The following is a 10,776-nucleotide window of genomic DNA, read 5'->3' on the forward strand; positions in this document are numbered from 1 at the left end:
AAATAAAATCAAATACGGTAAAATACGGCGAAATAAAATCAAATACGGTAAAATATTTTTTTGGCCCCAAGGGCCCCAAAACGTTTTGGCCCCGTTTTGGCCCCAAAAACGGAATTTTTTTGACATTTCCTCTCAAAATCACTCATTGTTGAGGTAATTCAATATTTTACTAGACATGCAAAGTCGACTCATTACCGCACTTTACCAGATCACTGATGAATAAGCCATTACTTTCAGGTTTTTGATGTTGTAGTACGCTGGCTTTCAGGGTATGTTTCTGCTTCTATATTCACTCAAAAACAGGAAAAAAAAATTTTTTTAGGTATGTTTGAAATTGAGATATTTGCAATCTGAAAAAACGCTATTTACGTAGAAACACCCATATATTAATTTTACACACACACACACACACACACACACACACACACACACACACACACACACACACACACACACACACACACACACACACACGAGACACACACACACACACGCGCACGCGCGCGCACACACACACACACACACACACACACACATACGTATGTATGTATGTATGTATGTATGTATATAATGTCAGGCTAATATAATATCAGGCTCCGTATATAAGTTTATTATATAAAATAAGAGTAATTCTTTACAATAAGGCCTTTTCCGAATTTTGATATTTTCTTGCGGTTCTCTTGGTAAAAACCTTTGTTGTGACTCCGACAGTGATAATCAATTGGGGGAGCCCGAAAAATATGTACCCTACCTATTTTTTTACCAATTTTGTTTCCTATTTTTATACCTGTTTTTTCCAACATGGCTTTCCGGATTTTCCGACGTTATAAATATATAGTGGCCCTTAAAAGGACCGATTATCTCTGTTCATATACTGAGAGAAAGTGTCGGTATATTCTCTATTATCCAAATACAGCAGTCAATGTCTTGTACTGTTGTTTACATGAAGCCGAGTAGGAGCGGGAGGAAAGGAAAACGAGGAATGTACTACGCGACGAACAAAATCATAACAAATAACGGTATTTATACATAAAAGGGGCACAAATTTTTCGGGCTCCCCCGATTGATTGTCACTGTCGGAGTCACAACAAAGGTTTTTACCAAGAGAGCCGCAAGAAAATATCAAAATTCGGAAAAGGGCCTATTGTAAAGAATTACCAAAATAAGTCACGCAAATAGATGATAGTATATACTTAAATTTAACGTTAATAGATTTCCACATCATTATTGAGGTATAGTACTATTGTTGGTGCGTTTTTTTAAAGTGATTTCCCTAGTAGGCCTATTCCACTATAAAGAAAAAATTTATTAACATTTCGCCACTCTCAAGGACGAAATATCTACGTAAATTCTTGATGAATTTACTCGCATTAGCGAGGATAACGATGTATCGTTTAAAGAAGACCGTGCACCCGATTTTATGCGCTTTATCTTCGAAAATGAAAATTCGCATAGGTACTTTCGCAATTGGGGATACTTGTCTTTGTTCAAAATTTTGAAGAACTCTGCGCTTGTTTTCGGTGGTGATTTCAGTTACATATACCTTTGCAAATCACACAGTTCTAATTGATATTCAATACTCTGCTTAGCTATAGGAATAGTTCGAGGACTTTCATAAAGCACACGATTTTTTTTTCAACAATTCGAAATCGCGAAATCGTGTATCAAATTGTGTAATTAATAAATTAATAAGAAACGCATATTTTTTAAAACCACACTTCGTGCCATGTTCTTCAACAAGCACGTTGCAAGAAAGAAAGGACAAGACTATTTCTTTCCAAATGATTTGAAATTAATTTTAATCGTGCACGGAACGAATCGACGTGACTCACTAATTCAGATATTGTTTGATTGGTCCGTTGGAGCTTTAAGTACAAAGTATTTAGGTGACAGGTCAGATCTGTGATAAAAGCTACTTCGCAAAGCAACTCCACATCTTCGAAAAATGATCGAAACGTGTCCAGTTTTGCGATGCCCATTTCTTGGATGAAAAGATAAATTTCATTTCTTACTGCAAAAAATTTTTGCAAAGTTTTTTCGGCACTTAACTAACGGTTTTACAATAAAGAGGCACATCTTTATAGGCCGCATCATATTCTTCTAAGAAACTTTTAAACTTGCGATAAAGCAGGAATTTATTGCCACTTTTAACCCTCACTTATCGCACGTATTTTCACTTCCGTTGTTACCGCACGGGGGTATAGCGTACCCTGTTGATGTTCAAATGTTCCTAATTTTGTATAAAATGCACCGATTAAATTAACTGTGTAAAATCTTTATTCTAGATGGTCTAAAAAAGAGCTCCGTATAAGTAGAGTTGCCGAATTGTAAATTGCAAAAAAAATTCAACAATAAACAAAAGTAAGTTTTTCGAAGAATCACGAAAAACACTTTTTTTCAAAAAGTTAATAATTATACTTAATATATAGATACAAATAAATAAATTAAAGGAATGAACAGTTAAAGGTGTATATTTTAATGAAAAATATGTGTCAAAACATTCTCGTGCAATAAGTATATTTACTTCGACAAGTGAAATCGCACGATGTTTAGAAAAAGCATGAAATATCGTTGTATCTTAAAGTAGTTTACACTAAATACACGTAGTTTTACACTAAAAACATGCAATTAAAAGGCTTTTCATAAAAATAAGCATTTGTAAGCATGAACAATTGTTTTTTTAATTGTAATTTTAAAAAATGGCAGCTCAATAAATGTAAAAAAAGTGTGTTGTAACATGAAAAATTGAGTAAAAATGCGATAAGAAAGACATTTATTGATAAAAACTTAATGCTAAATATTACAATTGTCAACTGTAATTACGCCAGTAGATAACACTTAAGTTCTTGTACATTTTTCTATAGTTTTTACAGTTTTCCAGAAAACGCATTTATGACAAATGGCAGCACACTTTTGCAACATGTTGCTTGCACATGGCTTTGTTATATTTGAGGAATTTATATTGAGTCTTTCGATCCAACGATTGCGAGCAAAAAGCACATTTCTTGTTTGGAGTCATTTCACGATTTTAATCTGCTACGTGTGCACAGTAGTGAAAAACATTCTGAAACATACAAAAAAACCTTCTGCTTTCAATTTTTAGTATTGTCATTGCAATAGCTACTTATTCGTCTCAAAACATTCAATAAATAATGATTTTCAACAACATTTCCTCCTCCTCAATCCTTATTGCCCTTGACAGGGCGTGGTGGCGCTTCATGGTGACGCTACAGTGATCACACTTTTAACTTGTCTCTCCAAGCCCTCCGATCCAGCGCCAAGTGAGTCGCCCCGTGAATAGAACTCCCCACCAGGGGCCGCAGCTGGTCTATCCATCTGTTTGGTGATCTTCCTCTTGGTCTCGTTCCATTAACTTTTCCCTCCACCACAAGCTTCTCCATTGTGTCTCCTCGTCTGGCGATGTGTCCGAAGTAGCGGAGGTAAGCCTGATTAATTCGCTTGAGAAGTCTTGTTCTGATGCCCAGTTCTTCTAGCACCGATATATTGGTCCGGTGTACAGTCCAAGGGATCCGGAGGATGCGCCGGAACACCCACATCTCAAACCCCTCTATCCTCCTCCTGTCCGCCTGCTTGATGGTCCATGTCTCGGCTGCATAGGTTGCGATGGGAAAGATGAGGGAGTGCACCAGTTGTAGTTTGGTATTCTTTGTGATGATTCTATCTTTCCATATTTTACTCAGTTTTATGGTGGCTGCCCTGGCCATGGCCGTTCTCCTCCTGATCTCCTCTGAGCATCCTCCTTTGTTAGTTATCATGGAGCCCAAATAGACCATTTTCTCAACGACTTCAAATCCAGCCACTTCCTTCACATTGGGCTGGTTATTCATCTGTCTGTCGATGATCATGATCTTCGTCTTATCTCGGTTAATTTCTAGGCCATACTCCCTGCTGATCAACGCGAATCTTTCCATGATAGCTTCCATCTCTTGCGCGGTCGTAGCCAGAATCGTCGTGTCGTCGGCATACCTCAGGTTGCTGACTCTCCTCCCCCCGATGGAAACTCCTCCTTTCCAATCCTCAAGCACCTGCCGCATTATGTACTCTGTGTAAATGTTGAAGAGTATGGGTGATAGAATACAGCCCTGCCTTGTGCCCGCCTTTGTTTGGAAGTTGCTGGATGTCGTTCGGTTGACCCGAACAGCCGCTGTGTTGCTCTCATAGAGGCTCCGCACAAGTGCCACCAGGTGCCGCGGTACTCCCATTTCCATCAGAATGGTCCAGAGGGGTGTCCATTTCACTGAGTCGAACGCCTTGGTGTAGTCGACAAAGCCTGACGTTGAATTCCCTGGCCTTTTCTACTATTTGGCGAACATTCAGAATTTGCTCCCTCGTGTCCTTCCCCGGAATGAACCCACACTGCTCTTCGGCAATTTCCGGAAGCAGGAAGCACTTTAGTCTGTTATGAAGGACATGGAGAAAGATCTTGCTCGCGTGGGGAATAAGAGCCACTGTCCTGTAATTGGAGCATTCAGTGGGGGAACCTTTCTTGTAGATCGGGACGAAGGTCGAGTGGCGCCAGTCGTCAGGCCATTTTCCGGTCCTCCAGATGACGTTACATAGCTCCAGCATTGTGTCTATTCCCGCTTGGCCCATGGCTTTGATCACTTCTGCGGTTATGCCATCTGCCCCGGGTGACTTCCCCTTTTTCAGCTGCCCAATTGCTTTTTCTACCTCTGAGCGCAAGATGGGAGGTTCCAGATGCTCATGGGGCCCACATGGGGGGCCCACTTGACTATGTTCGTCCCTGTACAGGTTGGTGCAGTACTGTCGCCATGTTTCTGCAATGCCTTTTGGGTCCGTGATTTTCGTGCCCTGCTCATCCTTGATTACTTGGGTTTGAGGCTTGAATTCCTTGGTCAGGTACTTGACAGTTTTGAAAAGTTCATGGGACTCGTGTCGTTCGGCGTGTCGTTCAATGTCAGAGCATATGTTTTTTAGAAAGTTGTTTTTATCCTGATTACATGCTTGTTTGATCTGTTGGCTGATCCGGCGCAATCGGTCCGCGTTGTCTGCGTTGCCTGTGTTACCCAAACTGCCTCTGATGCGTCGCCTCTCTTCCACCAATTGCAGCGTTGCATCGGTCATCCAGTGCTTCTTCTTCCGGATTTCGATTGCTCCGCTCTCCCTGACTGCCCCTCCGATCCATTCCTTGATGTTTTCCCAGCACTTGTTTGGATCATCGCTCCTCCTCCAGTTAGCGTTATCCATGAGATTTTGTTGGAAGGCCTCCATGTTTCCAATTCGTGTCATCTCCTGTTTTTTCCCCCTCTTCAGGAAGTGGAGTTTTATGCTGAAGGCTCCTAGTAGCAGTTTGTGGTCAGAGTCACAGTCCGCTCCAGGCTTAGCCTTGACATTTCTTATCGATGTCTTCCATCTCTTTTTGATTATCATGTAGTCAATTTGATTTCGGTATTCCTTATTGGGACTGATCCAGGTCGACAGTCTTCGAGGATGGTGTTGAAACATGGTATTCATGATGGCCAGGTCGTTCTCCACCGCAAACTGGATGAGGCGTTCTCCTCTCTCGTTCCTCACACCCAGTCCAAATGTTCCTCCTGTGCTTCTCAGGTGAGCCTCCTCGACCTTCCCCACCTTGGCATTGAAGTCCCCAATGATTACTACTGGTTCCTTTGAGGGTATATTTCTCAGGAGACATATACCCAGGAGACATATACGCGAAACTCATGTTCGACCGTTAGACGCCGTGCCGTCGTAAGCGGTGAGATCCCGACGACGGGCAGAGGCGCCGTACGGCAAACCGGGCTCGTGCGACGACCGGACCGCGAGGACCGGCCGCCTAGTAGTGTGTCACATTGTTTTGAGCCTTTCGACTCACGAGACTCCTAGAGATATCATTGCCACCTTTGACTAGAGAGGATACGGCCTTAGAGGCGTTCAGGCATAATCCCACGGATGGTAGCTTCGCACCACCGGCCGCTCGACCGAGTGCGTGAACCAAATGTCCGAACCTCATCGCCATAGATTGACTCGATTTGTCTAATTCAATTAGACCGTCGTGAGACAGGTTAGTTTTACCCTACTGATGACCAGTCATTGCGATAGTAATCCTGCTCAGTACGAGAGGAACCGCAGGTTCGGACATTTGGTTCACGCACTCGGTCGAGCGGCCGGTGGTGCGAAGCTACCATCCGTGGAATTATGCCTGAACGCCTCTAAGGCCGTATCCTCTCTAGTCAAAGGTGGCAATGATATCTCTAGGAGTCTCGTGAGTCGAAAGGCTCAAAACAATGTGACACACTACTAGGCGGCCGGTCCTCGCGGTCCGGTCGTCGCACGAGCCCGGTTTGCCGTACGGCGCCTCTGCCCGTCGTCGGGATCTCACCGCTTACGACGGCACGGCGTCTAACGGTCGAACATGAGTTTCGCGAGTTCGATGTCGAGACTCGGAATCGTCTGTAGACGACTTAGGTCCCCTCGATTTGTCAATTAGACTCGACTTCTTCGTCAGGGGCGTCGCCTGTAGGCATATACACCTGTATCAGATGAAGGTTTCTCGGTCTAGCTGCAAGGGTGATCTTGATTATTCTGTCATTGATGGGTTCATACGAGTGCACCGTCTGTGCAATCCTCCTGCTAACCAAGAACGCGACTCCATTCCGTCCTCTGTTCGCACCTCCTGACATGTATATGTTATGGTGTTCCGTGTGGAAGTGTCCTTGGAGATCAGGAGGAGAACGGCCATGGCCAGGGCAGCCACCATAAAACTGAGTAAAATATGGAAAGATAGAATCATCACAAAGAATACCAAACTACAACTGGTGCACTCCCTCATCTTTCCCATCGCAACCTATGCAGCCGAGACATGGACCATCAAGCAGGCGGACAGGAGGAGGATAGAGGGGTTTGAGATGTGAACACGGAACAGAGATGCCACATATGTCAACCTTCTCCCTCATCAGTTCTCGTTCAAGGCGATTTAGTTTTCCTGTGTGAAGTAGACCTCTGACATTCCATGTGCCAATGGATAAGTTGTTCCTCAGCTGTAGCTTGTTATTGGGTCCAGTCGTCCATTTCGCATGTGAGGCCCGTCCCTTCACCTCCACATGCCCGGTAGCCCATTTCACACTGCCTGACCCGGAATCAGTGCAGCGCCGGTCGCTAGCCGGATCGCTCGGCACAGCCATTTCCTTTGTATCGTACATTCATGAAGCGTTCTCTTGGGACAATAATCAGGTGGTTTCCCCTTGCCTGCCTGATCCTACGCCGTTGATTACCTTAAGTGATAGTTCATCCGCCTTCCGGGGCGATTTCTTACCCCCAGGACAAGAGGGTGCCCTGACCAGTTCCCTGGGTTGGTTGCTTATACCGGCAATCCACTCGGTGAATAGCGCCGATAACTCCTCTTTCCCCACCATACCCGTCATATCGGGGCAGGTGAGGGCGAGTCCCCCATTAGGAGGGAGAGATCGACTTGATGGCGCCCCCCGAAAATTCCGAGGAGGCGCGCATCCTGTAGCCCCCGCCGCCTTCTACTAGACCCACCACGAATCACCGGGAAAAAAACCCCACCAGGATTTTGTGTACCTGGCTGGGATCGAACCCGGATCTCCGGAGCGTGAATCCAGCGTCTAGCATAGGAGACCACTGACTCGCTTCAATAAATTCAATAAATAATGATTTTCAACAACATTTACTTACCTCGAATTTTTTCGTTTTACTCACGTCGTTACCGCACGGGGGTATGCCGTACAATTTTTGCGTGCGATAACTACGGCTTTTTCACACAAACGGATGACGCTATGTATAGGAAAGTATACGTTGAATACTTAACTTTTCCCCCCCTCACATCGAATCCCCTCACTTTCGGTTTCTACAAATGCTGCGCGATTTTCAAACGCTCTGGGTATGCCATACTCACATGCGGTAAGTGAGGGTTAATCGCATTTACAATAGCTATTACTGTCTGCATAGCGGTGGACAGTTTCATATTTTTCCCGCATAAAGCGGGAATTCTTGTGTATTATACAACGAAGCAAAGAAAATTTTGAATTTCTTTGCTTTAAATGTCTTAACAATCCAAGTTTAGATTCTACCATAGACTTTGCACCACCTGTCACTATGCACAAACATTTTGATAAATTACAATTAAATTTTTTAAGAGTACCTTCAAGTGCTTTGTAAATATCAATGCCGGTTGTTCTACTGTATGGTATAAAATCCGACATTTCTTCGGTATACGAAAAATTGTTTTGCACGATTCGCACAAAAATACTGAGATGACTTACATGTCGAACGTCCGTACTCTCGTCACAATGAAAAATACGTGCATGTCTTTAACAACGATGTAAGTTTTTTTTCGATAGCACAAGCTATCATAATAATTCTTTATCTCACCGTGTTGCAAGTGGCATGTTTTTGATGTCCTCACCCAGCGAAAACAACCTAGTCAAAGTGGGGTATGATGTCAAAAGGAGTGATGAAAATGATGGCAAAATGATGGCATCATGACTGCAAAACGTCCCATACCTTGATAGTGATTATGACTGTCATTTTGACGTCTGTTTGATGTCAAAGTAAATAATTCCCTTTACAGTAATATAAATGCAAAATTAAAATAAAATTAAAACTAAATTACATTGAAAAAGAGACAAAATAAAGACAGAAATATATAGCATAAGGTTTTTTAATCAGATTTAAGCTTTGTTCTTAAATTTATATGACAGGTAACTTAAAATCATATAGCAGTAGATCAACATTAAACGTAAATCAACTTAGTTAACGAATAAACTTAGTTAATGTATGTATGTATGTATGTATGTATATGCTTTATTTCGTCTCCTTAGGGCTTGAAAGGCGTGTTTATAAGGAACGTACCCAAACCTTTACAACAATTTTACATAACCTCTTATCTTAACTTAATCTAGCTTATTTCTACTTAATCTAGTGGTGAGGATGTGGGCTTCTGCCTCTGCATCCGCCCACACCCACACTCGCCGCACGCACACACACACACCTCCGCAAGGGACTTCCGTTTTCTCTTGCCTCCAAATTTTCAATTAAACAATTAAACCGCTTCTACCCCCTCTCTCTTCGGCATGCCACTCACTCTCTCTCACTCTCTCCTCACTCATACCTCCCTTCTCCCTCCTTCCTTGATCCTCCACATACCCTTTCCTATCTCTATCCTTCTCAATCTCCCTCATCCACCATTCCCCCTCTCCCCCCTACCCCAGCACCCATCTCCTCGCCTCCTGCCAACTCCCCTCTCCTTCGCACCAATCCCTAATCCCTACAGCGCTCCCACGCGTGCTCCCACGTCTTCTCTTCTTTCTCGCACAGTCTGCATATTCTTTTCTCCTCCTCCTCCCAATGCCTGCCCTCTCTCATTTTGTTCCCCAACCTAAACCTCGCTATCCTGCTCCATCTACTTCCCCACCACCCTTTTTTTAGATACTCCGGTATCCCCTCTTCTTTTACCTCCTTGTAGCATTTGTTGTACCTCGATTCTCTTATTCTCTCCCATCTTTCTGCTCTTTGCACCTTTCTTTCCCACCTCATCATCTCCTTCAGCCGTGTCTCTTCCTCCCCTCCCCAGCTCCCCCTCCCTCTACCCACATGCCTCTATCACTGAGAAACTTCCTCCTGCCTTTCTCCCAACTCGAGCTCCCTTCTTTCTTCCCCGCCCTTTCCTTTGCCTCCTCCCAACACATCCTTGCCAGTTCGCTTCCTCCTTCTTCCTCCAACCTCCTTTCAAACCCTCACGCCCTCCTCCCAGCTCTACCTCTTAATTTTTCCCTCTGCAGCTCCTCCCTCACCAAACACCCCGGCGTCCTCCTATCTACTCTCCCAGCACCCATCTCAAATATCTCTCTTTAAGCCTCTCCATCCCCTCTCTCTCTTCCCACCCCCAAATTTCAACCCCGTACCCCATTACCGTCCAAACCAGCTTGTCAAACAGCCATATCCTTCTTCCCCAGTCCTTTCCAAACCTTCTCTTCCCTATCTCCCACACTTGACCCATTACCACCGCCGCCTTTCTGACCCTTTCTTTCACGTGCGCCTCTTGGCCTCCATTCCTTTGCAGCGTGTACCCTAGATATCGGAACTCCTTTACCTCTTCCACTTTTTTCCCTTCCACCTCCAATCTCTTTTCCCCATCCTACCACTCCCCTTTCTGAACCTCATAATCTTCGTTTTCTGCGCGTTAAGCTCCAACCTCTTTTTGTCTAAGTACCTCTCCAGCCTCTCTATCATACTCCTCATTTTATCCTCTCCCTCCGCCAGCAGCACCATGTCGTCCGCATACTCCAAGTCATACACCCTTCCCCCTCCCAACCTAATCCCACCTCATTTGACCTTCTTCATCTCCTCCTCCAGGTCCGCTAGCAGTATAATGAAGAGCAGCGGACTCAGCGGGCACTTTTGCCTTACCCCTCTCGCCGTCCAGAAACTCTCGCCCAGCTCCTTTCCAACTCTGACCCTACTTTTTGTCTCTCTTTTAGCACTTCTTCTATCCTTTCCACTAGCCCTTCCCTGACTTCTCTTTCCATCAGCGCCTCAATCAACACCTCCCTGTCCATCGAATCAAAGGCTGCCTTTAAGTCTACAAACATCGCCACCACTTTTCCCCCCTTCCTTCCCAGTTGTCTGTTCACTAAATAGTTGAGCACATAAATGTTGTCCACTGTCCCCATCCCTTTTCTGAATCCCGTTTGATTCGGCGGAATAATCCCCTTAAGTTCCACTTCCTCCCTCAGTCTTTCTGCTAACACCGCCACGTACACCTTGTATAAA

The 10,776-nt window shown here is 44.4% G+C and overlaps 1 protein-coding gene across 1 annotated transcript; it reads right to left on the reverse strand.

The window, feature by feature from the left end:
* Nucleotides 1–4,176: 4,176 nt before the first annotated feature.
* Nucleotides 4,177–10,275, reverse strand: LOC139786958 (uncharacterized). The gene is made up of 3 exons (XM_071726056.1): nt 10,146–10,275; nt 9,917–10,074; nt 4,177–5,649 (listed from the first exon to the last, which is right to left on the reverse strand). Exons 1-3 carry the CDS (start codon nt 10,273–10,275, stop codon nt 4,177–4,179), a joined length of 1,761 nt encoding a protein of 586 aa, XP_071582157.1.
* Nucleotides 10,276–10,776: the final 501 nt, after the last annotated feature.

Source organism: Temnothorax nylanderi, unplaced genomic scaffold (genome assembly GCF_030848795.1).
Source record: "Temnothorax nylanderi isolate EJ_2023f unplaced genomic scaffold, tnyl_v1.0 TNYL_tig1212_pilon, whole genome shotgun sequence".
In the NCBI taxonomy this organism is placed as follows: domain Eukaryota; kingdom Metazoa; phylum Arthropoda; class Insecta; order Hymenoptera; family Formicidae; genus Temnothorax; species Temnothorax nylanderi.

Excerpts from the sequence above, each read along its gene's own strand:
- LOC139786958 (XM_071726056.1), bottom strand. The coding sequence starts at position 10,275 with ATGGTGCTGCTGGCGGAGGGAGAGGATAAAATGAGGAGTATGATAGAG. Across the intron at positions 10,075-10,145 it reads GAGGTTCAGAAAGGGGAGTG|GGTACACGCTGCAAAGGAAT; the intron begins GTAGGATGGGGA and ends TCCGATATCTAG. Across the intron at positions 5,650-9,916 it reads TTGACAAGCTGGTTTGGACG|GAACCAGTAGTAATCATTGG; the intron begins GTAATGGGGTAC and ends ATACCCTCAAAG.